The 27,343-nt window shown below is 40.1% G+C and overlaps 2 protein-coding genes and 1 long non-coding RNA gene across 9 annotated transcripts; 1 reads left to right on the top strand and 2 right to left on the bottom strand.

The window, feature by feature from the left end:
* Positions 1–90: 90 nt before the first annotated feature.
* On the bottom strand, positions 91–10,313 carry LOC147179764 (oxysterol-binding protein-related protein 2-like). 2 transcript variants are annotated; one of them, XM_086069616.1, is made up of 14 exons: positions 10,204–10,313; positions 9,814–9,954; positions 6,939–7,053; positions 6,232–6,307; positions 5,778–5,912; positions 4,760–4,857; positions 4,481–4,663; positions 4,139–4,246; positions 3,965–4,054; positions 3,751–3,877; positions 2,419–2,523; positions 2,223–2,346; positions 2,056–2,146; positions 91–1,403 (listed from the first exon to the last, which is right to left on the bottom strand). In XM_086069616.1, the coding sequence occupies exons 2-14, from the start codon at positions 9,848–9,850 to the stop codon at positions 1,301–1,303; spliced, it is 1,392 nt and encodes a 463-aa protein (XP_085925742.1). In that variant the 5' UTR covers positions 9,851–9,954; positions 10,204–10,313; the 3' UTR covers positions 91–1,300. The 2 variants fall into 2 exon arrangements, with proteins under 2 accessions (XP_085925742.1, XP_085925743.1); XM_086069617.1 differs by lacking the exon at positions 10,204–10,313 and adding an exon at positions 10,053–10,189.
* A 969-nt stretch (positions 10,314–11,282) lies between these two features.
* On the top strand, positions 11,283–26,530 carry LOC147179763 (uncharacterized). 6 transcript variants are annotated; one of them, XM_086067621.1, is made up of 10 exons: positions 11,283–12,077; positions 13,147–13,371; positions 14,064–14,222; positions 16,390–16,461; positions 17,309–18,020; positions 18,093–18,448; positions 19,169–19,282; positions 20,212–20,261; positions 21,696–22,839; positions 24,335–26,530. In XM_086067621.1, exons 1-10 carry the CDS (start codon positions 11,451–11,453, stop codon positions 24,458–24,460), a joined length of 3,585 nt encoding a protein of 1,194 aa, XP_085923747.1. In that variant the 5' UTR covers positions 11,283–11,450; the 3' UTR covers positions 24,461–26,530. The 6 variants fall into 6 exon arrangements, with proteins under 6 accessions (XP_085923747.1, XP_085923746.1, XP_085923745.1 ...); XM_086067620.1 differs by having other exon boundaries at positions 17,348–18,448; positions 24,338–26,530; XM_086067619.1 differs by having other exon boundaries at positions 17,348–18,448.
* Positions 15,377–27,340, bottom strand: LOC147179762 (uncharacterized). Its single transcript, XR_015094004.1, has 3 exons — positions 27,142–27,340; positions 25,506–25,597; positions 15,377–15,943 (listed from the first exon to the last, which is right to left on the bottom strand). It is a non-coding gene; the product is annotated as an uncharacterized LOC147179762 (long non-coding RNA).
* Between the last annotated feature and the right edge of the window lie 3 nt (positions 27,341–27,343).

Here is a 27,343-nt window from a genome sequence, read left to right as displayed (position 1 = left end):
AACATAACAAAACTTAAAAATATTTTTTATGGGTACCTGGCTGAAAGTGTTAGTAATAAAAATAAATTAAAAAAAACACGACAGGACCAGTTTATTTTCATAGACCACATTTTAATGTATTCTTATGTAGGCTATACCTGGTTCGTGTGTGGATGTGACTCGTGTCAGAAGGATGGTCACTGAACAGACAATACAAACTCTCAACTAAACAGGAAGCCTAATGAATCCTGCACCTTTAGGTTTGCAGGGTTGAAAGTGCTTGGAACTCAAGTAAGCATTGTTCACCAAAATACAGTATGTGCATAGGAATAAGCCTTTTACTGTTCAGTTTTATGCAATGTTAGAGCTGAGACTGTGTGTTGCATTCCATTCCATTCACGCTCACTTACTGGTGATTACATGTTGACAACCAAGCGCAACATGAATTAAAGATTATTTCAGAAGGATTCACTGGATGGATCAGCTTGCATAGGTTCGGGCCCTGTTCTGGTACAGGACTTTGGTTGTTGGAAGAAACCGGTAGGAATCTTCACGCTAATGTCGGAATTCATGGTTCTTGTCTGAACATAAAAAGTCTGAAATATACAGTCACAGCTTTCGGTTCAACCAAAAATGCTTAGAATCCCTTTGATCGGAATACATTTACAGTATTTCTCCTCAGTGCAGAAGACATTTTATGGCTTTATAGTGTGTAAAAGATCAGATCTGGATTACAAGTATGCACAAAAAAATCCTACACATTAGCAGCTACAAGTTACAGACAACAGAATGTTGCGACCAACAACAGAATTTTGCTGTAAATTTGGGGGAAATCAGCTTTCTTTTGCAGGTTTCCTACAAGTGCTAGAAACACTCATGATGTCTTCGGAGCAGATTAGTGAGTGGACTTTTAATATTCTATAATCTATTAAAGAAAAGTAGCACATGCGTTTAAATAACCCCTGATATTTGAACGCAACTTGATAGAAGTAGGTGGTACACCTACATGTAACATTGGGGGTTAACACCTGAACTTAAAAAAAAACCAAACTTTATGTCATGTCCCTACGGAGCTTACACAGGTGATTTAAATCCTTTTACAGATGTGTAACATTTACTCTACATGGACTATGAGTAGTACAGCATATCAAATGTGAGGATAGCGGGCATTACCATTATCTACAATAAGTAAACTTAAACTTTGCCCGTGGGTGGCATTTACCAACACAGACATGATCAGTTTAAACGCTACCACAGACGTGTCCAATACTTCACACCTATCTTAAGATGCTGACAAATCAAGTGAGAACATCTTCCACTGTCAGTAAATGTTGGGACAGTCGGCGAAGTTCCTGTCAAAGTATCCACCCTTGTACAGCCAATCCTCCGCGCCAGTGTGAGGGTTGGCTCCCAGCTGGAACCACCTGAAGGAATATGAGCAAAATGTATTTGAATCATTTTCGTGTCAGTGTCAGCCTTTCGAATCACATGCTAGCTTCATTAGCTACTTAGCTCGTTGGCATTCATAGCAACAGTAACAGTAAACCTGATACTTTTGGTCAGGTGGTTGAGGGTTGGAAATCTTAGCTTAGGTCTTCTTGTTCTACGTAAGCGCTGCTGAATTCTTTGAGAAGTCTATATAAGGCCTGGCAAACCTGCAAAAAGCTGGTGCGACCGCAAGGCACCTAAAAAATGAAAAAGTATTCTATTCGAGAATGGCGTCACCGTGACATCAGTGTTCCAAAGTAAAAGCAGTGTTTGCAAATGTCTTATATTGAAAATAATAATAATAACCAAAGATAATCAGTCTGCTTTCATGGAAGACTACAGAAATCTCGGAATATTTACTGTTGAGAGGCTGCAATTTGGAGGATTTTAAATGAAACAAGGTCTCTATAAACGATTAATTGATTATTAAAAAATTCTCCCAGAATTTAATAGTCTATTAGTTGTTGATTAATCATTGCACATCTAGGTTAGAGACTCCAGCTAGCATGTTTTCCCACACAATGGAGAATACAGAATGTCAATCATTTACATGACGCAAGCGTGTGAACCGAGCAAACATTTGGATACCTGGTGGACCACTCCTCCTCATCCTTGGATCGCTCTCTGCGTGCGGCCCTCTGTTTCTCCTCTAGGCGCTCTTTCTCTGCACTTGCCGAGTCTGTGTAAATACACAAAGTCAGGACTGCAGAAGAAAAGCCGCAAGCGTTCCCCGTGATGTTGTAGACCGCCGCTACCTATGTCTCCGTGCTCCATGGCTCGGATGTCGGGCCTCTGCCGGCAGTCGGTCGGCGCCAGTAGTCGCTCCATGCCGGGCTCCAGCTCGTTTAGCGTCACGGCAAAGTTGGTAAAGTTGTACATCTGAACCAGAAGACGAGGTTTAGCATGAGCCACCGCATCCATGAGGCGCGTGCATGCGCGTAAAACGCCAACCTGTGCCGAGTGAGCAGGCCGTGGTGATATCCTCCAGAGCAAGGCACTTCCTGGTATCACAGTCACAGTCTCTTGAACTGCATTCTCATCTTCACAACTATGTTCCTGCACGCACACACCCACCAATCACTAACACTATCCTATGTGAAAAGACAGACATGTTGATGCAAACAGCGGAGTCACAGAACTACACAAATTATACACATTTTTCAAGCAACGATGCATGTCATTGCAAGGCATTATGGGTTAGTGCTGGCAATGAGCTACTCATACACGACACTAAAATCGGACAGAACAGCAGCAGCAGTACACTACAGATACCAAATACGATGTTTTACCTTACCTGCTACTCATGCCACTGCCATGTTATTGTGAAAGAAAAGAAAAAATGAATACACACAATCCATAGTAGAAGACTAAAAAAAAAAACCCTTCAGTTTCAACAGTTGGGGAGAGCTGACCCTTGCACAGGTACGAGCAGGCTGCAATGGAAAAACTGTGACCCCTGCTGTTCTTGACAGGAAACAACTTTTTGAGGCTCTGCATTTTATTTAACCATAAACAACAGCACGATTGTCAAGGAAGAAGCCACTGCCATTAGCTGTAGCTAATATAACTCATCACATCACGCTTTGCTTTTGAGCCTCAATTAAAATTAAAAGTATAAATGCACTGCAAGTCCCTGTAAAGTGAAAATAAATGTCTTTTTTGGTTTGTTTATCTTTTTGTGGTAAGCAGGAAGATGATATATTAGTGTTTACTCTGACTGATCTGTATTGAGAACATGTAGGAAAGAGTAGGGAGATAAGAGGTTGTTGTTGGGGAGAAAAAAAAAGAAAATGCCTAGATTGTTCATTGTTTACACTTTCTCTTACTTGTGAATTGAAGAAAAAACGTGAAAAGAACACATTTCTTCTTAAGTGAGTGACGTGAACGATTATGTATAGTAAACAAGGCTTCAAAAAAACAAAAAACAAAACTCCGCTGGCTGAACGATGTGACCTCCATGACCTGCGTACTCACGGCAGATGACACAACAGTGGATTATCCGAAGGGATTATGCATTTTTCAAGTTGTTTGCATAGCTAACAAGCTAAATGCTAATTGTGAGTTGCAAGTTCTTCTAGGCAACCAAGAAATATCATTTTTTGGTGTGTAACGTGCTAAGATATGGCGATTTTTGATGGCTGTTAAATCTGCATTGCGACATCGTGATGCAGCAAAACTAGTAGCTGACGGGTCTGTGACTCGTGAAAACTAGTTGCACAAACCTGCACGGTGGCCAGGTGGGGCCTAAGGCGTTTTCACAAATGCGATTCCAAACGCACTCACCTGCTTGAGTATCTTTGAGTCTGCTCCCGCCTTCTTGTCGGACTTCTTATGTGCTTCATAAACCTTGGGTTCCACACTATACATGCACTCGGTCCACTTGCCGTAAATCACGCGGCGTTTCTTCTTCCTGGTTCCACACCACAGCAGAGACGCAAAGCAGACGCGGTCAAAGATTTCTGGCACACTCAACATGAACACGTTGCACTGCTCTTACCTGCTGTCTTGTATGTGACCCTCTACTTTGTGCAGCTCTTTCCCAAACATTCCACATGGTTTGAAGTTCAACACACATTTTTCTCCTGTGCTGAATTATTACCATAAGCATGATGTCAGTAGTCTTATCGTTTAAAACGTTTCCAGTCTTACAAGCAAATATCTGTCAGAGTACCTGTGGTTTACAATCTCTACTGTTCCGTACTGCTCGATCCAAGGCTTTCCTATGATGACGTTATGAATGCAGCACATTGGGTTTGTCCATGTGTAGGCTTCTTTATGTCTGAAAGAATTTCACAGCATCTTCAAGACTGCTTTGTTAGTTTGATTAACCAGTCTGAGACACAAAAAGGTCAAGGTTTTTGCCCTCAGCCAATTAGATATGACCAGGGTATGATCAACTTCTTCACCATGCAAGACAACAACATTCAAAGCGTCGTGCATATGCAAAGCACCGATGTGACGTCTAAACGACACAATCTGAAAGCAATTCAACCAAATATTAACAAGTTCTCACTTCAGCAACTCCAACGTCATGGTGCCTTTGGGCTCGGCCTCCACACTTTTGCCCCAGAACTTGAGTTTGGGGTAGATGGATCCGTGGAATGCAAATTCTTGCTTCAGAGACTCTGCATGGAAGGCACTGACGGGAGGGTGGTGGCTCACCTGCTCCGAGATCAGTCTGTAGCCATCTTCCTCTCTGAAAAAGAAAAACAAAAAGGATTCTCAAGATCAAATGAACATGACTTGTCCGTGTGTGGAAGTGCGAGCCTTCTCCAGGATTCCTAGTCTATACCTTGTGAGTTCAAAGGTCTCCCCCAGTAAAGGATTAAATGGCTTTCCAGTCCGTTCCCATTGAGATGCTACAGCTGAAACAGCAAAGGTAGCAACAACCTGTTGGGATGAAATAAAGCGGAGATCATTTTCAGTTTATTTTAAGCTGTGCGTTTAGCTTCGCAACGTCGTACAAATTCACGTCTGTACGTGTTTATAGTTACTAGGGGTGTGCCCAAAAAATTGATTCTCATAAGAATCGCGATTCTCATTTAGTACGATTCAGATTCGATTTTAAATGTCCCAAAATCGATTTTATTTAAATTATTTCATACTGTCTTCCCTTTGTTTGTGTGTGTCTTTATTGGGAGCCCTATTCATGTTGTACCCAATTTGGCCACTTGGGGGCAGTGTGGTTCCACGCGGTCTGATACACTGTTAAGTTGTAGCCACATTAGAGAGTAGAAGGAAAAAGTCACGATCAAGTTATTCTAATAAAAGTTGTTTATTTGCAGCGTGGAGCCGTTCTTTTGAGTGATAAAAGTGCCGCAAGTATAGCACTAATTAGCATTAGCGAGTCAGACTGGAGTAGATCATTACGATTCCTTGAACATCTATAAATTGGAACCAAAATCATTGTCAATCACATCATTTTGAATCAAAAGTCTTTCTTAATGGAAAATCGAGTCTGAATCGAATCGCACACCCAAAAATCGGAATCGAATCGAGACATTCAAAGATTCCCAGACCCCAATAGTTGCGCTCGCAACTCAGAACCTCTTTCCTCATTGAAGTGAACGGAAATTCCATTCAATTGTCCAGCATCCCACAAAAAAACCCAAATATTTTTGTAATCTGTTTTTAAATGAGAAAAATAGCACTCTATAATATTGTAACACAATTATTTCTTGTATCTCGAAAAACCCTTAAGTCAGCCCACTCGTATCTGAAGGCACACTATATTAATAATTCCGATTTTTTTGTTTGTTGCTAACACTGTTGACGTACTTACAGTGACAAGAGTCATTAGTTCATCATACCTGCATGCGTTCTATGGAGTCAGGCAAAGTGCAGGCTCTGTGGATAAGGTGAGTGTGTTCCATGTACTCCGAGAGTCTCTGGAGGAAGCTCAATGGCTCATTAAACACAACTGGCATGGCTATTTTGGACAGCTCCTATAGCAACACAACATTAAAAAAAAAACCATTGAGACTACAATGTTTTAAAATGATGCTGATTTTATTGGTTGCACAATGAGGGAAAAATAAATAGTTGGATCTAGTATAATGTTACACGAGTTATTTTGGTCCTTCTGATTCTTGAAAAAAATGCGACAGCCAAACCAAATATAGCTGACTGTGCAGAGAAGAGGACCATGAGTTGAGTTGCAACAACACAATCAGTTTGTATTCCATTCTACGAAAAGCCTTATGTTGAAAATTCTACTTATGGCTGCTTTTGGGCTTCCTCTTTTTTCTTTTTTTTGTAACTCACCATGCCAATGCATTTCTTCAGTATGCTTGTCACACTGAAATTGCTTCTGGTGACCATTTCAGCAGGCAGGGTTTTCCTGGTAAAAACAACAACAGAGAAATGTTTTGTTTTATTTGCATTAGAAATCACAACTCTGATTTATTTCTACAAGCAAAAATAACAACTGGCCCCAACACATCTGCCAAATGACTTGTTACACATTAGGAATGTAAGGAAGTGGTTTCCGTTGTTAGGGTATCGTGGGCGGCACCGTGGCCGCATAGCTAGTTAGCACGTCACAGTTCTGATGTCCGGGGTTCAAATCTCTCCCACATTAAAAAAAAATATGCGATGCTAGGTTAATTTAGGATTCAAAATCAGGAGTGACATATACACAACAAATTGATGGCTTACTAGTTCTTGAATCAGAAACAATTGAACTATGACACTAATGAGGCTAAGCAGTAGGGCCCGATCAATATGATTTTTTAAATTTATTTAGGTTGATGCCGATCCTGATATTTGACTGATTTTAAAAATGTATAATGACGAAAATAACATATTTTTTGGTCCCTTAATTCTTATAACAACAAAGACATGAATTACAGGCAAATACGTTTATTTTCTTTTTTTACAGGCAAAACATTTTCTTCTTTTTTTTTGTTTTGTTTGAATGTCATTATGGCTGTATTGAAGATGGATAATACTGTAGAAGGATGGCTCCTCACCTACGCCGCCACACTGCCTCGTAGTCTGCAGCGGAGCCATCGGTGACCTGCTCGCTGCTGTCCAACACCAGGGCGTCCTTGAAACTGACCTCCAAGGAATCGTCTGATTCGAGCCCTGAGATGAGACAACCCTTCTCATTTGAGCACATCCGGAACTATACTGTACACTCACAAGCCTGTAGAACTACAATGCATCATACCAGCTAGTAGTTGGGAGCCAACTATGACAATAAGTTGTTTGCATAGCTAACAAGCTAAATGCTAATGCAGGGCAAATAAAATGTCTTTGTACAACACCATTCATACACAAGGCAAATCCATTGTGCTTTATAGAACTCAAGAAAGATTACATTATTAAAATAAAAAATAAAATAAAAATGTAAGTGCAGGACAAATGATACTTTTTTTTTTAACAAAGCAGTAAAATGACAACATTTTTATCAAGGTAAAATTACTAATTAAATGAAAGGACGCACCAATAAGAAAATGTAGTTTTGGTTAGTGTTGCACGGGATACTGGTACCAGTACCGTGCTTCGATGTTTTGGTGTGAAAAACGGCTCGATATCTTCTTCTTCTTTTTTGTACCGGTATTTAAAAAAATAAATACGAGGCAGCCCGCCAATTTTGTGTTTTGAAGGCAGGTACACATAAAAACACATGGCTACCTGTCTGGAAAACACCTTCAGTAAGCGGCACGCCTCTTTCAGCGTGCGTGCGAGAGGGCACAGGAAGATGGCGTCACGCACTGAACACGGATGCGCTCGCTGGCCGTCCACTCCTCGTTGAGAAGCATGACGCGCTAATTAAGTGTCATATGGAACTTTGTTTTATTACATAGCCGACAGCCACCACAAGCCCAGCGGCATGACAAAGCCTGTCTGTAAGCCTTTTTTGAAAGTTACTGTGGCTCGAGGCAGGAACACGTCCAATATATGGCCGAGGCCAAGCACCTCGCTAACGAGGTGTTGTGCCAAAGCGCACGCATTGAGTGGAAGCCACGCGACAGCACTGCCTATGCATGTTTTCAATAAACACATGAAGAGCACACGTGTGATTTTCGATTTTCAGTTTTAGAAACGTTTTGGAACAAGAGCAAATGTTTTTCGCGGAGAAGCAGAAGAAAAAGCAACAATCACACCTGTAGTGGACTCAAGGTGCGTTCAATGAACAGGCACACAGTAGGAAATCACTGGTATGCATAGAAAAAGCTCAGACGAATGACAGAGCGACAGGTTGTGAAGCATTTTTGACACTTCCCTTAAAAAATAAGTCGAGTGTGAATTATTTTGTTCCAGTTTGTAGTATTTGATTACTTACGCATTCATCAAGGTATTTTATACAGGTATAGTTTCGAAGTCAAAATTTTGGTATTGTGACAACACTAGTTTTGGGTTTATGAAAACACAGAAGTGAACACATTTTCGGGCCAGATTTGAATTGAAATGTAGCAAGAGTTTGAGCGAACCTCGGATATTCCTGAAGTTTTTTCCACAGTTGAGGAGCAGAGTCGCAGAATGTTGCTTCATTTTGTTTGGTTCTGGTCCTGGAAGCACTCAATAAATCGGCATCCGACAACGACCTTGCCTGGGCCCCGAGATTGCCCCCAATCATGTCATGAAAAAAACATATAGGCCTACTTTTTTTTTCAATTTAAAGCAATCATTGATTCAGTCTTAATTCACACAATGAAAAAAACGTTCTTGCCAACACAGTGGTGCCTTGACAAACCAGTGCCTTGACTGAAGAGTCTGTTTTTGTTTTTTTAGATACAGCTTTCACTTGGCTGTTTTTTGTGTCTTCAAGATGCAAGGGAAAAAAAAAGACATTGCATGCGCTCCAAACTCCTACTGCTAGATGGCGGCACCAAACTACGTCCCACCACCATCCATTCACATTGGTTTCCTTGCAGTGGAAGGATAACGTAAGTTGGTGGGCAAATGCACCATTAAACAGTTTTGTTAATTGCATTTCTATCTAATGTGGAAAGATGAGTTAAGATGTGAATTGTTTTATTTAAGCATCAGAGTGGCTGCACATTTTGGGGTCCTAATTTACTAATTTAACTTAGTAAATAATAAAAAATTAATCATCAGAGCTATAAGTCATCAGTTAAAAATACAAACTTGGATTGAACAAAAATGTCACACCTAAAGTCTTTCTCAATTATTGTAATTTTAAAAGTGTTGCAGAAAAAATCCCTAGCATTTCATTATTTAAAAAAATGCATTAAAGGGATACTTATTAAATTAATTCTGAATAAAACATTAACTTTTCACTGCTGAAAATGACCCAATGAGTCAAGTTCATTATTTTACATGTACAATTAATATCTTCAAAAACAAATGTTTCCACTTGCTGTCGACTGAAGATGACATCACCTGTGCTGAGGAAGAAGGTAACGAGCAATCATGGCTCGCCTGTTACTGTAATTTAGCCATGATTGGTCGTTACCTACTTCCTCAACACAGGTGATGTCATCTTCAGGCGACAGCAAATGGAAAATTTTGTTTTCAATGGTATTAATTGTACATGAAAAATAATGAAATTATCAAATTAATTCTGGACAAAATATTAACTTTTTACTGTTGAAAATGGCTCAATGAGTTACGTATCCCTTTAAGAAATTGTTTTCAGTTTCACAATATCTAGACATTTTAAAATCCTACAATTATTGAATAAAAGGTTGTTTGTTCATATTAGCCTACGCTATAAATTATTCTGATTGCATTCTTTTAACTTGTAATTATTCTGTGTAAATTTGCATGACGTTTTACACCAAATTTGCCATGATTAAATCGTGCAGTTGTAATGAAATCACGTGCTGAAGTGAAGACACATAACAAGTGGACAGCTGTCCGGTCAGCCTGCCTCACCTGTCTCGGCGTCGTAAAACTCCTCCTCGCTGTTCATAGTGAGTCGAGAGGACAGTTCCTCAGTCACAGGTCATGTTGAAAGCAGCGACGACCCCCAGTCTGGACTCTCTCCGAACATCGCAGAGAGCCAAAACACAGCGACTGTAAACACACGCAAAAAGGAGGACGCTTTTGTTACCGCGAGCGGGCGACAGCTGCCTGCCTGCCAGCTAACAAGCATGTTGAAAAAAACAGCTTGCCTGGGCTAGCTAGCGAAATGGTACTTTGCGACGCTGGTGAGTTGAAACGCCCGCAGAAGACATTAGCTAACGTTAGCGGCGCACTCCCAGACAAGTTAAGGGCAACCGTGATGCTCACATGTGAATGCAAATCGAGTTGACTGAAATATACCTGTGAATCCAATGACTGAGCTCAAACGTAAACAATCGAGGACAGTTCAGGTCCGTCTGTGCGGACGGGCGGAAGTAGGTGGCAAGGACACCATGATTGACGTGTGTATTAGCCAATCAAAAGGGCAGTACGCGATTTATTTTTGTATAGTTAAGTGTGATGTAATAAATAATAAAATATGTATTGATTTCATTAGTTCGATTAAAAAAGCTACATTTACATATGACATTAAGGAAACCCTAGTTTTACCATATCGAGAGTTGATAACGTTACCTGCGAAACAAAGTGATTTTTAATGTAGAAATTATTGACAATAAAACCTTCTAAGTATTTTATGTTTGTATGAATACGTTTAATATGTGAGTTTCACTATGACAACACTATGTGAAACCTTGCGTTATAATGTATTTGTGTACTAGCCATCAAGTTTGTAGACAAATGAATAAATATATATATATATGTATATATATATATATATATATATATATATATATATATATATATATATATATATATATATATATATATATATATATATATATATATATATACACACACACACACACATATATAACGGAAATAGAAAGATAAAATATATATATATATATAAATATATATATTTAAAATTGTATATATATATATATATATATATATATATATATAATGTTTTTTAAATCTTTTCATTATATATATAAGATAATCTTTCCATTTCCGTTAAATGTGTGTGCGTGTGTGTGTGTATATATATATATATATATATATATAATGTTTTTTAAATCTTTCCATTATATATATAAGATAATCTTTCCATTTCCGTTAAATGTGTGTGCGTGTGTGTGTGTATATATATATATAAAATTTTATCATTACCACGGCACTGGACACACGTTATAGCAGGGCAGAAGTCGGCCATCAATCCAAGAGAAAATTAAAGAGAAATATGTTTAAAGTTGTAGTTTTGTTTTATAATTCTCCAGAGCCACCGCTAAAGTTCAATAAACACTTTTATTTTGAAATAATGACCGGAAACGTATTTGGCCAATACCGTTCTTCTACTACGGCATGTGTCATTATGAGCATGTGTCATTATGACCGCTTGTCAGTCTCGAGGATCATAAGGTCCGGTGTCCGTCTACTTGGGAGTTCGGGGTCAACGCACACATTAATAAACACGTCATGGTCAGCTCAAAGCGAAGAAGCCCAACTCGTTTGCTCTTGCTGGTATAAAACAAAACAAAATAACAGAGATGAACAAAGAAGGAAACCGATGTGTAAAGAGTGCGTCCCGGAGCCAGAAGCCATCCATGGTGTCCCAACAGGGAACCGTCCAGAGGAGGAAAAAGGAGTCCACGTCTAAAGACAGCCACAGCGGCGGCCAGCCTAAAGGAGCATCGGCAGGTCAACGTGGCTCTGGGAAAGAGGCAAAAACAACGGAGAAACTTCCCCAGAGCGCCGTGATAGAATGCACGAGGCGCCCCGGTGCCCAGAGGAAACTCTCCGACGCCAGCAACACGTCCGAGGACCTAAGCAAAGACTCCGGCTGCTTGTCGGGGAAACCCTCCTCCTCCGACAGCAGCTCGGAAATATCCGATTGTACGTGGGAGGGCAACAAGCGCGACTCTCCCACCAGCGACAATGAATTAAGCTGGATAGACGCGAGAGCTTACGAAGGGCCGAACCGCGGAGGCAAAGACGACGGCAAAGAGCGCGTAAAAGCAGCGCACACCGCTTGCTCTCCTCCCGTGGATGCGGTTGGAGGGGCCCTCACTTTGGTCCACTCCTCGGGGGCATTTATGGATCTCATAATGGCAGAGACCACAGATGACCTGGTTAGGGAGGTGGAAGATTTGAGGTCAGAGAATGAGTATTTGAGGGTAAGGCACTTGAATTCCGTTGAATTAACTGGATAGCTATTTTAACTCATTCACTGCCATCAATTCATAAAAAAAAAAAAAAGATTATTAAAAACTAGGGGCGACAGGCAATTAAATTTTTTAATCGTAATTAATCGCATGACTTTACTAGTTAACTCACGATTAATATATTTTTTTATATCTGTTCTAAATGTACAATATTTTTTTTCTAGGTTTTCATACTCTTGTTAACAAAAGTGTGGGGGGAAATGTTAAATAAATAGTTAAAATGATTTTTTGACGTTTATAGCCGTCAATGGCAGTGAATGAATTTAAAGAAAAGAAAAGATTATTAAAAATTAGGGGGGACAGGTGATTAGAATTTTAATCGTAATTAATCGCATTACTTCACTAGTTAACTCACGATTAATCACACATTTTATTTCTGTTCTAAATGTACAACAACAAACTTCTAGGTTTTCATACTCTTGTTAACAAAAGTGGAAAAAAATGTTAAACTAATAGTAATAGTTCAAATGAATTTTTGATGTTTATAGCCGTCAATGGCAGTGAATGCGTTAATGAATTAGATTTTTTTTTATTTAAAGTAATTTTTAATACCTTTTTTCTACCTCTTTAGTAAAAAATAATAATAATTAAAAAACTATATTACTGTATTTAAAATTTAATTATGTCGCCTATTTCAAATGTACAAACAAAAAACGATTATGATTCAGTTGCTGGTTTGGTTCGTAAAATACATCACAAAAAATCCTCACAAATGTTGATCAATGTTTTCCAAAGTAAAAGTGAACGCTTTGTTTTGATTCAACACAAAACTAATCAGTCATATTTAATGGAGGACTATACAGGAATCATAGAGTATTTACTTAAGAGGCTGAAATTTGGAGCATTTTGATATTTTTACATTAAACAATGTCTCTAAATGATTAATTGATTATCAAATTAGTTGTTAATTTGTTGAATAATGCATTTAAAAAAATCAATTTTCCCAATCTTTTTTCTTGAATGGCAAAATTCACAATGTTAGTGGTGTTGCTAAATAAACACGGTGTGGTGTCTATCTCAGGATGAGGTGGAGGAGCTGCGCTGCGAGATGTTGGAGATGCGTGACATGTTCCAGGAGGAGGAGACACGCCAGCTGCAGGATCTGCGGCAGCAGCTGGAGCAGGCCAACAAGACGTGCCGCATCCTTCAGTACCGTCTCCGCAAAGCAGAGCGACGCAGCATCAGAGTGGCCCAGACCGGGCAGGTGGACGGGGAGCTGGTCAGGACCCTTGAGCACGATATCAAGGTTAGTGTTGTGGAAAAAGCTTTACTTGTGGGTGTGTTGTTGTATTTTTCTGATTCGACATACTTTTTTTGAAATGCCCAAAACAGGTGATCTTTTAGTGGCACAAAATACAACTCATTCATCATGAATCATTCAATCAGTCAATTAAGATTTGAACTGCGATGGACTTGTCCTCTCTCGGTTTACGTCTTTTTAATATCATGTCATCTGTGAAAGTTGAAAAATAGTAACAACCCTAATTTAACAAAGTAAGGATTCGGAAGTTCAGATATCACTTTTCAAATGGAGAAAGTAAAAGTGAAGAATCATCAGAAAATGAATATTCAAAGTATACATACAACTATGAATAAAATCTGCTTAAATACAGTTGGAAAGTATTTTTACTTAGTTACTTCCCACCATTGATTAATCACCACCATACTAGCCTATTAGTGAGGTGTATATCCATGACTAAGACCAAGTACTTCCTGTTCCTGCCGATGAACTTATTTTTGACTTTACCAAGCCATTGCGAGATTAAGTGGTAACTGTTCCTTCGTGAGTAAGTAAAAAGCACTGGAATCTTACAACGGTCATCTCCTAAACCTTAAGTCCATTTAAGTGACTTTCTTTCAAATTCCAATCCAATGCCTGAGCTCCAGGTTTCCCTTCAAACAATTTAATGTGAGCACCAAATTTTGGTTTGCATGAAGGTTGCAAAGAGCGTGTCCCTGCGACTGTACAACGAGCTGGAAGTGGTGCAAAAGAAGAACAGCCAGTTGGACTGGGAGAATGAGATGCTACGAGAGAAGACGCAAGAACTGGAGGTGGCCAAGCACGTCTTGCAGACTGAGTTGGAGAAAGCCAGAGAGGTGAGACCTTTTTTCACCTTTTTTTTAATACAACTACATCAATGTGTTGGGTGGACGTATGTGATCAATAGTCAAAAGTGTCACCACCAACCAAGGCTAATATAGTTAAGGAAATTTTTAGCTAGCTAAAGCTAACATTGAAGAAACATTTTCGCTAAAGAAATAAAAACTTATTTTTTAAAGAAGGAAAAAAAGAAAACTAACTACTGCAACTACATCTTGTGTTTACAAAACTAACTATAACTATTGCACAAATGTCCTTTGTTTTCATCTTTGCCAATTAACTCTATCACTGCCATTGACGGCTATAGACGTCAAAAATTCAATTGAACTATTTCTATTAGTTTAAAAATGTTTCCACTTTTGCTAACAAGAGTATGAAAACCTAGATTTTTTTTATTGTACATTCAGAACAGATATAAAATTTGTGATTAATCGTTAGTTAACTAGTGAAGTCATGTTATTAATTACAATTAAAAAAAATGTAATCGCCTGACACCCCTAATTAAAAAACAAATTTTTAAATAAGGGGTGTCGGACGATTAAAATTTGTATTCGTAATTAATCTCATGACTTCAATAGTTGACTTACGATTAATCACAAATTTTATATCTGTTATAAATGTACAATAAAAAAAATCTAGTTTTTTATAAAAAATGAAATGAAATGAAAAAAAATGTTAAACGAAGAGAAATAGTTCACATGAATTTTTGATGTCTATCGTCGTCAATGGTAGTGAATGAGTTAATCATAATTGGCTATGTCATACATGAGCTATTGGAGTTCATTTTAAGTAATTATTTTCAGCATTTCTGAAGGTCAAACAGTTGCTTGAGAATTAAAGTTTATTACATAACTTTCTTTTTTTCATATGACAAATACTCCATATAATGAAAAAAATCAAACTAATACTAAAGTAATGCTAAAATGAAAAAAAAAAAAAAACACTTGCTCTAAAACTAATTAAAACTAATTTAATTCAAACAGAAGTCAAAATTAAATAAAAAAGTATATGAAAAAAATAAATCCAAAACGATTATAACCCTGGCACCAACAACCCCATGGTGCCCCCTCACAGCTGCGCCCATCCCAGCCCCCCCCCCCCCCCCCGATCCAAAACACATAAGACGAGACGACACCCTGATATGGGCCGGGCCGGCAGCTGCCTGGTGCCGTTGGTGGGTGCAGCCGCCTGGTATGCTGAATGAAGTCTGACCTCCGAGCGCAGCTGACATCCTCCAGCGACAAGACAGAGAAAAGCGAGTAAAGGGCGCAACTTCAAGCAAGTGAGAGATTACCAAAATAGACCCGAGCTTTTCTGCTTTTATTAAGCCTGGCTAAATCGGGATCAGCACGTATTATGGCATCCAGCAAGGCGGGAGTTGGCGTGCCATGCCGACACAGTGACCTACAGCCATCAGCGAATGTTCTGTCGCTGATAGCTAACTCTTACACCCTTAAAGTGTCACACTTTCCATGTTGATGTTGTCCTTGAGGCCAGCAGCCATTATTCACTCGTGACACGTGTCTGCTTTAATCCAGGATTCTGTTCTTTGGCCTGAGTTCAGTCTGAGACAGCTGCTTGCAGGGAAAATCCACTTAGATGACCTCATCCAGGAGCCCAAAACCCGGTTTGAGCATTGGCAACTCTCACTTGCCATTTGGATTGACGGTCTGCGGCCCATTTTGTCACATCACAGTCAGCATTGAAATTAAAAGTCCTGAAAAGAACAAATGTGTTATTAGTTCTGCTCAAATGAGTTTCATTATACCGTAAAACGCCCCACTCTGGAGGGTTTATAACAATTTCATCTTTTTCATTATAGTTTCATTCTCATCGTTTAGATTTTGTTTTGTTAGTTTTCATTGTTTTTTTTAATGATTCATTTTAGTTTAGTTTGTATTTGTTTTAGTATTAGTTTTAGTTTTTTTTAAATCATTAAAAAATATATTTCGTTCACAAAAATGTTTTTTTCAATTATAGTTTTAATTATTTCGTGAGTTAAGTCACCTTGCAAAAAAAGTTAAATACTGAAAATGGAATATTAAAATGAAAACATTTCATCCTGGACTGCGGAATTAATAAAGTGTGAATTAATGCCTTATTTGTATGTAATTATTCAAATTATCACATTAAATCACAGCCCTGTATTGTTTTATATTTTAGAGTTTTTTAAAGAAGCGAAGCGCCAGATCGACAGCCAGCAAAACCGAACGGAGGCTCTCTCAACAGATTGAGGTTTGTTTTTGTTTTTGCCTTAATTCAATACAAACGTAAAATACAAGTACGGCCATTTACGGCTGCTCTATTCCTGAAACTCTTTATGTTATTTGTATGCTCTTAATTAATTTCTACCTGCCTGTTTTGAAACTCAAATTTTGCAGAAAGGTTTAGGGTTTCGTGGATCATTAAAAAGCATTAAAAAAAATTAAATGGAATTTGCTAAAATTAAGGTCTTAAATGGCATTAAAAATATTAAATACGATGTCGAGAGGCATTACAAATTTTAATGCAATTGTCAATCATGTTTTATTTACCATAAGATTTTCAAAGGAGTCACTATAATACAATTTGGCAAAAATAAATGTGATAAAAATAAATGTATTTGTGGGGACTGGTGACTAGTTGTAATTAACAATGAACAAAATGGCCACGAGTATTGTTCCACTACTAACCTCCAACATAAAGCACTAATGCCACTTTGTGGCAGAAATTTACCTCAACACAAATCTCTGACTCATGGTTTCATACTCCTTTTCACTTTAACTGTTAACTGTAATTTCATGAATTACTTACTATAAATTACTGTTTCAATGAACTAAAAGATACAACCACATTTGCATTTGGTAACCATATTTATCCACTTTTATGTGCTAAACAAGAGTATGTAAAACTTGAAAAAAAATTACATTCACAACAGCTAAAACGTATGATTAATTTATGATTAATCGCAAGTTAACCATGGAGATCATGTGATTAATTACGATTAAAAATTGTAATCGACTCACAGCTCAAATATATAAACAATATATGCATATATGTATGTATGTATGTATATTCGTGACCTACAGTATATTTTGTTAAGCCTCCTGCAGACTTTCCCATAATGGTCCTGCCTCCACAGCACGACGACGGCGATCTCAAGTGCCAACTCCATTTTGCCAAAGAAGAATTGGCTCTCATGTGCAAGAAGCTCACCAAGATGGTGTCAGAGAGCGAGGTCATGCACGAGCAACTGGCAGGGTACCAATCAGCGTACGGCGACCTCGAGGCCTCCCGATCGCCTGAGGGCAAACAAAAGTCCGCTCATGCCAGAGAGGCAGAGGTCAGAGTTCACCTGAAACTGGTAGAAGAGGAGGCCATGCTCCTGAGCCGCCGAATCGTCGAGCTGGAGGTGGAGAATCGCGGCCTGCGAGCGGAAATGAACGACTTGAAAGAGAGAGATGGGGGAGGGGGAGCTGAGGAGGAGGGGAGTCGGAATGTTCGGGACGAACGTCTGTCGCCTTCCACTTTGAGGAAGAACAGAAAGGATAGAGGTCAGAGTTTGAAAATGGCAAGTGCTCGACATGATGAAAAGGCAGCAGAGGGGACCGAAGGGCAGCTTCCTTCTTGTCACGTCACAAGAGAAGGTCCCGTAGGGGGTGAGTGGGACCCATCAGAGAGTGTTAGCAACAAGTCACCCGATAGCAGCCTGAAAGGAATGACCGTGACGGATTATGCGACCCTTGCGGCTCTCCGAGATCATTCCTGCATTTTGAGTTCCGCTATCCAGCTCATGAAAACTCCACCCAAAAACGGTAATTGCTCATCTTCCTCCGGCGCGCTCTCCCCACCAACAGATGGTAAAACCCAGTCGTTATTCTTGCCAGGGCCTTTGAACGAAGCACTGGAGCTTCTACAGGCAATGCTGCAGGCTTTTATCATGAGGATGGACGTGCTTCTCAGTGGCAAAAATTCCCCTCACCAGGAAGCTCACGTTTGGGGTTCCGACTTGTTTTCCTCTCTCAGTGGAGAATATGTCGACCAGGACACTGTCAGTCAAAGTTTCATAGAATCAGCGAGAAAGCAGGAAAGTGTTCAAGTTCTCCACATCGATGCGGATGAGAGAGCACAGCAAACATCACGACGGCTGTCGTCCAAATGGGACCTGAGAATGCAGCTGTCCATGCAAATTCTGTGGATCCTCCATCAGTGGTGTCAAGCGTCTGTACAGGAAGCAAAAGAGGTAATTGATGGTTCTTTGCGAGTCAATTCAATATGGTACAGCAGTAGCTTTTTGTTTTGTTTTTTTATGAATATGCAACAGCATGTTAAAAGCTCTCCAAAGGCCAAACTAGGTTAATTCAATTCAAAGAAGCACCAAATCATCACTCATAAAAGACGATTCGATACGTTTCCCGATACATGTGGCGCTATACGATTCAAGGATGCAGCTGTTTTTAAATGCAAAATTGGATTGGGTTCGTCAAATCACAGTTTTTTTCTATTTGAATTGTTTTTGTTTGTTACACCCCTACTATCCATCCATCCCATCGCTGACCTGCTTATCCTTACAGAGTTAGCCTGGGACACACAGTTGGGTTGTTTTTATCCCAATTTTTGCACATCTTAACAAAGGATGTCAAACGCCCGACGAGCCTATGTTTTATAAGATGACGCTGAAAGATTATCCTTTTGTCTGAGTTGTGTTAAGAGTTCATTTGTCCTGATAATAGTGTTCAAAACGGGTCAACTCAACTCAACAGCGTCTTTTTTGAGTTACCAAACAAAGCAACGCATAGTTCAACTTGCTATTATACATTTCTATCATTTTCAACATTTTAAAGTGGTTAATTCTTATTCCACAAACACAATATTAATTACACTACTATGTATTCTTGCTTTGTGTTTAATTCCACTTTAAACATGTATACCGTAAGCTAAAGCTGTTCTATATTTGATTTAGGTCAAGGACAAACACATGAGCATGTTGCGAGGTTTGTTGCAAAGCATCGGTGCTGAGCTCCAGGAGGAAACACCTGACGGCGAAGCCTTTGGTGTCCGGAACACGGCAAGTGAGGTGAGGACGTGTCCTCCCACTGTGGAATGTAGCGGGAAGTCCTGCTGATGATCCGTTTCTCTGGCCGTACGCCCTCTTGACAGTACAACAGGCACCATGAGCGCACTCGTGCCAGAGTATTGGGGCTAATCTCTTGTCGCGGCTGCAGCCAAACGGGCCAGCAGAGTTCCAACAAATTTGCTGTGTGAAAACGAATTGAAACCATCCTCCTGAGGTTCAAAATGTCATCTTTAGAGATACTTTCAATGTGTTCATCCAAACCTTGGAGTTCAGGCAATATTATGGAGTGTTATTTTTTTAAAAGACATAACAACACTGCAAATTTCCCCACCGTGGACCTGATTAAGGCTTTCTTTCTTACATCATCGTATTATAAAAAATAAAAAATAAATTGTGAGGGGGAGTTTGGGTAGCCTGAAACAGATTAATGAAATGTATATTGAATTCAAAGGGGAAAGATGATTTGAGATACAGACGTACTAAGCTCATATCTCAAGGCACCATTGTAGCTTATGATAAAGTCAAATAGCTGGAGGGTAACATCGCCATGGCAGTTTCTCCGAGTGAGCCTTTCGTCCTGTCAATCAAGGCATTGATACGAATGTTCAATAGAAGCTCAAATTAATAAATGAATGTTTTAATTTTTGGCATTTGCATCTCCAATTCTACATAGTATGCAACTTTTTGTTATCTTCTTCTGATTCAATGAAAAATAAGAACAAAATAAGTATGTGCTCTATTGTTATACTTTGTTTGTTGTCAATTTATTGGTGGGTTGCGCCGTATTGTGATGTTGTAATTTGACGGACCATCGCAGACGAGCTGCCGTTTATTGAACCATCCTGCTTTGTGGAAATCAAGTTGTCTCAGATAAAATATCATTTCCATGTTCAGTAATGCCGATGTATTATTTTTCTCTTCATGCTCAGTGTGCTGTCAGTGGTGTCGTCACAGATGAAGGACGCTCTGACGCCAACAGGTTAGTGATTTGTGCATTTACATCAGGAGCATCCCAAAAAATGTCTCCACATATGGCCTACAGAGAACGGGCCACTTGACATTCTTCACTTTTAATTAATTAAATGCTAAAACCAGCACACAAGAGTCTGTATTTATTTTGAAAAACGTTAACAGCAGTTTTCTGTTAAACTCCCTGTAAAGTGAAAATAAAAGTGTTTTATAAATTTGACACACCGCAGAGAAGACTGTTGTTAAAAACACTGCCAAATTTTTATGATGATTTTGTGAAAATGAATCACCAAGAATAACAAAAAAAAGAGGCTTCAAAATCATGAAAAATTAATGAATTTTCTCTGCCCTCAAATGCTGTTGGCGTCTCCCGCTCAACTGTCAACCAACTACGATTTCTATGACCTGTTAAAATGAGAGCTACTTCATCTAGCATTTTCCTTATGCATGCCTTGACGTTTGTACGACAACGAGGCGTTCTAAAGCAGGCATGCCAGCAGACTATCCAAAGGGAAGATGAATTTTCGGGGTATTGGTATAGCTAGCTAGCTAACGGCATGCTGCGTTTCGCTAACTGCAGATGTGAATGAACTCAAGTTCTTATGCCTGTATTAAGGGCGAGGGGTGATTCATTCCAGAGCCCAAGTGCGTCACTGGGCCCTTTATTTGGGCCACAACAAAAATAAATAAATAAAACAGGAAACCTGAAACCTGAAATAGTGAAAAACAGGGGAAGTCAACCCCCCAAAAAATTCTTGACGATAATATGCTCTATGCAGCCCCACTAGTCTAAATACGGCATTCTGGTTAATATTGTGTTAGTGGAATATGAGTTAAGCAGCTAAATCCAGCTGTTTTTATCAATATCAGAAGGCGGCCATTTTGCCACTTGCTGGCAAGTGAAAATGACATCACAGTTGCTCTGAGCAGCTGTGATGTCATGAGCTGATTGATAAAAACGGCAGGATTTTGCTTCATCACTCATATTAACATTTCATTGTCAAGAAATGTTTAGGTTGATTTCCACTTAAAGTGCTGTATCTCCAAAATGTATTATAACAAAACAATATATTTAAAAACAAATCTCGGAATTCACTTTAAAAGTTCTTAAAAATAGTCTTTATTATGAACGTTAGTGTATGACATCCTCTGCAAATCGGACCTTGATAAGTGAGCAAAACATTGAGTGAACAATTGTGATTCTGAAACTAAATTGTCGTATTTCACGGAGGTCTTATAAATATAAATTAGTTATGTTGCAACCCCTACTTTCCAACCCATATTTATTAAAAACAACACGGACTGCCACAAACAAACCCAAAACAAAACAACAACAAAAACAGACAGAGGGCCATTAGTGGCCCCCATAGTTTGGTCATTCTTGATTTACATCCATATGGTCTCTCCTTGGTGTTTGCTTACCGACCCCCCACTGTGTTTGCAGAGTTTGCAGCTCCATAAGGCAGAAACTTAAGTGCCAGCTTTCTCCACATGCCTACAAGAGGAAGAACTGGTGTTATGTGAGCCAGCAGGCTGCCCTACTCGACCAGGAGCAACCTGTTAAGACCTGGGACCATCTAATCATGCCACTTAGCTTCCCTGATCTTGATTTTGAGCAGATGTTCATGGAGAGAAGCCACACGGCACCCGAGAAGTCAGCTCTGCGCATTTACTACAGCCCCCCGTCCAAGCGCAGAGTCCAGCTGGCTCAGCTGAAGCAAAGCCCCGAAAGTGACAGAGAATCTGTAGACACGCAGTCTCCCTGGTGGACTCCGCCGACTTCTTTTTCAACGCTCTGTGTCGGCTCTTCGGCCAACCTGAGCGACGACATGAAGGAGATGGCGGCCGGTTGGAGGCAGGCGGGCCACGGCGGCTCGCAGGTGAGCAGAAAAAGATTAGCTAGCCGGGGGGTGGATGTGGCCTGTTGTGGTACGCAGACTCATATGAGGCCACTGATGGTGAGTATTGGCCTGCAGACGGAAGGACCGGGCTCCGTCACGGTGAGAAACAGCCCCTCTCGGGCAGTTAACTCCTCTCTGGGCTCCTCCCGCTCTCGCAGCGTCTCCACCTCACTGGACAGACTAACAACTAGAACCGAGAGGTCCAGACTCACCGCCTCCTCTCCGAAACTGTATCGAAGTCAATCTGCATCTGGTGCGTCTTCTAATCTGAGCTCCTCATCTACAGCCAACACTCGCGATCGAACACTGTGGAATCACCAAAGCCACTCTGGCCAAATGAGTCGCAGATCTGCTGCAGGGCAGAACCTCAGCCCTCATCTTAGTGAGCCTCAAGGTCAAAATCTTAAGCCCCCCAACAAATCTGCAGGGGGTTTAGTCACTGAGTTTCTACGCCGAGTGAGTGGTCGGGCAGAAAGACTGGGGTCGGCCCAGAAGATGAAAAGCAACCTGGAGCGCATTCCCGTGAAGGCGTCCGCGTCCTCCTTGCCGAAGAACGACAGTGTGAACAGGATCGTCAACCACAGGTTCATGAGGCAGAGGGAGGAGGTCAGTCGAGACCAAAGGGAAGAGAAACGCAGGAGCGGGAGTAATGGTACTACATACAACCTGAGATCTCCCATGGCAGAGGTGAGTTGAGCACAATAATCCCCAGCCCTCCCTTGCTGCGTGCCGTTGTAACAGATACGAGCTTGCACTGTGTGAATGTATGGTAAGGCCTAGATACACCAATCCGACGGCATGCTCTGTCTGATCAGTGCATAAATTACTGTCGTGAAGTCGGATCGAGTTGGATTACGTCGGGGGGCCGTTTCCAGCAAATTTGACATGTTGAATCGGCGTCGGGGGCATTTGATCACTGTGAATGGCTGTTAGCAAGCGAATCAGCGCACGGGGCATGAAGAGCAAGTGAAAACGCGGATAAACAGTACTCAACTCAACTTTATGGTTTTTCAGGACAGCACACGTGAATATTAAAGTCCCCCATTATGAGGATATGATTATATTCCAGCATGATTTCGAAGATTTGCAAAGTCGTTTAAAAAGTTCTTGTTGTATTTTGGAGGTCGGTAACAGTGACAGTTTGGCCGACTTCAAAGTAGGTGGCTTCAAAGCTATGATCGATGTGGGAAATAGCCATTGTTTACATTTATTTATTTTAAATAGTCGCCGTTCCTCCACCTCGGCCCGACGTCCTCGTAGCATCCAAGTAAGCACAGCCAGGCGGTAGTAATTCAATCATAGCGGTGGACTCACCAGCGACAGTCCAGGACTCCGTCAGGCAGAGGAAATCTAAGTTGTTGGAAAGGAAAAACTCCCTCAAAATAAAAGTTTTGTTTGTGAATGACGGCACATTTAACAGCGCGATCCTTGTGGGAGCAGCAGAGGTGCATGTCCGGCGGGCTCGAGGAAGCTCCTTCAGAAGCTGGAGGTCGACACCGCGTCCAAAACGCGAAGGGCAGCACGGCCGAAGCTTTTCGGGTGAACCAACGATCGGTTGCAGCCAGGAGTTGACAGGGTCCAGGATACGCCACAACGGAGTACATCCATGCGTTCAGGAACGAGAAAGGACGTAGCTTGTTCCAGCGGCCGTTTTCGCTTCACCAGCTGGCCGCCGTGTTTACCCCGGCGCCGCTGTCAACACCGGTATGAGTTGTTTACGTTTTTATATCTGCCCTCGTAAAGAGGTTGCCAGTTGCCTTTAGGAATAATGACTACTGCTCCCGATGGTACGGAGGGGAATTAGTTCTCGCGCATGCGCTGAAGGTATGTAGTAGTCAGTGTTGGTGAGGTGTGTATTTACGTCACTTTTCTTTGCGACGTGCCGACGTCTGGGCCACGAGACGTCGGATTGGTGTACCTAGGCCTGTAGTCGAACTTCACACCTCGGAATCCTCAAAGGTTTGTACAGGCTTGCGGTCCTGTGGTTGCGTGGATTTGCAGGACTGTGCTGGATAACAATCCTCACATGGGTGCCATGACCCGGATTGGGAGGGATGAGCAACTCCCGTCCTCGAGGCTCGCAGTCCTGCATGTTTTACAGCTTTCCCATCCTCCAGCACAGCTGATTCATAGCTTCATGAATGGCGTCGCATCCTTTTAATGTTCTCTTTGTGTCTCCAAGCAGGATGGAAATTACGACTGCAGCTCCAGCAGCACCCTCACCTTCTGCTTCGCTCGTCCATTTCGATCTACCCACAGGCAAACGCCCAACCAGAGCAAAGTCACAAGATGCCAGACTGCAGAGTGAAGGACAATCAGATGCTGATCTCACCGCACAAGCAAGAGGACAGGATAGTGATGAAGTGGTTGGAATTGATGTGAGTGTGTTTAGGTGGACTTTGTTTGATTTGTTTATATTTATATACTCTGTCTTTATTTCACTGACAATGGGCCTCATTTGCTACTAAACGCGTAGAAATGTTCTTACTCTGCGCACAAGTTCAGTGTACTGTACGCGCAAAGAAATTACACCACAGCTGAAACTGGGGTTATCGTGTCAAAGATGGAAGCAAGGAAAATTAATTTCTTGAAGAGTTTGCACTGGATTGTCTATGACAAACAAAAACAATAACAGGACCTCGATCACAGAGGCTGTCAGTGCAGTGTCACCTGAGGTCCGCACTTTGGCTCAGGTAAAGAAAGAGTGGTTTGATATTAAGGTGGATGTAAAGAAAAGGACTTTGGAGCAGAGAAATACGAAGGAAATTGAAAGAAGACAAGGACACCCTAATCTCAATCTGCAAGAGTCATCTCTGGAATATATGAACGCAACATTTGTGAATGTGATGACATTCAACTTTTACTTACAGGCAATTATTTATTTGTTCCAATTTAATATATTGTAATGATTGAGTGAAGATGAGTGTTTTATTTCAATGACATGCTTATATTTTTTATTGTACATTAAGTGTTAAATTGAAAATTCAAGATTGCAAGTACACGTATGCCAGCGAAGTGTCCGTTTCATGGAAATTTAGTCAACTTATTAGCTAATTTCTATTTTTAATTATTATTGTTATCGTTTTATAAAAGAATGTGGTTTTGACATGTTGAAAGTTGTGGGTGAAAAAAAAATCATTTTTTTTCTAGTTAATCCTTTATTTGTGCATACGGTCTAAATTTGTTTGCAGAGTAAGAACAAATTCAAGTAAGAACATTTTAATGTCAGATTTGTTTGTTAAATGTTTAAGCACACATTTCACAATTGTGAATGAGGCCCAATGCAAGTCATACGTTTAATATAGAGTTTTTTTTGTCAGCCTATTTGATCAAATATTTTAGCTGTCCCTCACCTCAGTCAACAGATGAATCCTTTCCAGACGGGCGCTTGCTTGATTTTAAATGCAGATTGGTACCATCAGACACCATGTGGAGCCATCAAACACTGTGAAAATAAATATGAGCACAGTTTCAGTTCCCAGATCAAGACAAATCGCAGTGATATGTGCGACACAGAATTGACCTCATTTCGCTTGCTGAGCGCTTTCTTTGCCCTTTTTGTAGCTAACATTCAAAGATTGAACTATGAATGACGAAAGGATGAACACGAGATTACACAAGTGATAGGGAAAAAATGTTTACTCTTAATTCCTTGTATACATTTTCTTGAGATTCGGGTCTTTTGTTTCCTCACTTTATGTCTCAAAGCTCCTGTTGCCCAAGGCTGAGAGAGGACCATCTCACAGGTTTTATCTTAATTTATGTGACGTGAACATCTGAAATAGGTTTGCTACTAACGCTTAATCATGTTATTGAAGAGTGACATCGTTTTGACTGAAAACAAAGGAGTGCATATCAGCTGACAAATACAAAGTATATTTGCAAGAAGTTTTTTCAATGATTCCTCAGTTTCTTTCTACCTCTTGCAGTTTTCTGCTGACCTTATAAAACACATTATGAATGAACCAAATGCTAATTCAAATGGTTAAAAAAAATGTTTTAACAGTGGTGTCTTGTAAAGTGTTTAACAATGATATTTATTTGGATTTACACAAAGTGTAGTGCACTTATACACTGTGACTTTGTGGATTTTTTTTTTTGTAGAGAAGAAACAACTTGTATCGAATAAATACCTGAGCAAATGTGTCTGTGCCTTACAATCATCAGCTCATTTGGCATTGGCATTTTGGCATCGCCGGCTCACAGAAGCTTCTTGTCATGTTTTGTTTTGATGATTATCAAATAGACTCTATAACTAATAATTAAGTCTATAAGATTGTGTATAATGACAAAAATTATGATCATTATTATTACCATACTCTCGCTCTTTCTCTCTCTCTCTCTCTCTCTCTCTCTCTCTCTCTCTCTCTCTCTCTATATATATATATATATATATATATAAACACAGTACAGGCAAAAAGTTTGGACACACCTCATTCAATATATTTACTTTAATTTCATGACTATGTACATTGTAGATACTCACTGAAGGCATCAAATCTATGACAACAAATGAACACATGTGGAGTTATATACTTTAAAAAAGGTGAAAATAATAAAATAAGTACAAAAATAAATAGCCTTCCTTTCCTATGATTACTTTTTGCACATGCTTGGCATTCTCTTGATGAGCTTCAAAAGGTGAAAAGGTTTTCCAACAGTCTTTAAGGATTTCCCAGAGAATGCCAAGAAGAATCTTTCATATAAAACATGTTCTCAGTTATTTCAGCCTTTTTTGTGAAGTACATAACTCCACATGTGTTCATACATAGTTTTGATGCCTTTCGTGAGGATCTACAAAGTAAGCAGTCATGAGAATAAAACAAATGCTTTATTTTTCTATTTTTAAGAATTATACCTATAATTCAACAAAAGATTCCTCTGCCAAATCTAATATTAGGAACTAAGCGATGGCCGCCCTGTGGCTTCCATGGGCTCTCACCTATCCAGTAATCATTGTGTTGACCAGACTCAACGCCGCTTACTCACCGTTGGGACAAGTGAAGCCACCGGCGGCCATCTTACGAAATGCAGCGATAAATAGGTTTTCCATGGCATAGTGGCATCAGGCATTCAAACGAACAACTTTATTTCCCCATGAAAGAGTGAGAGCTAACTAACCATTACCCAAACAAATTGAGAAAATTTACTAAAGTGACGAAATACTTTTCATACTGTAATGATTGAGATT

The sequence above is a fragment of the Leptonotus elevatus genome, chromosome 2 (assembly GCF_054856555.1).
Source record: "Leptonotus elevatus isolate MCC_2025b chromosome 2, RoL_Lele_1.0, whole genome shotgun sequence".
Classification (NCBI taxonomy): Eukaryota; Metazoa; Chordata; class Actinopteri; order Syngnathiformes; family Syngnathidae; genus Leptonotus; species Leptonotus elevatus.
This window is presented reverse-complemented; position numbering and strand designations above follow the sequence as displayed.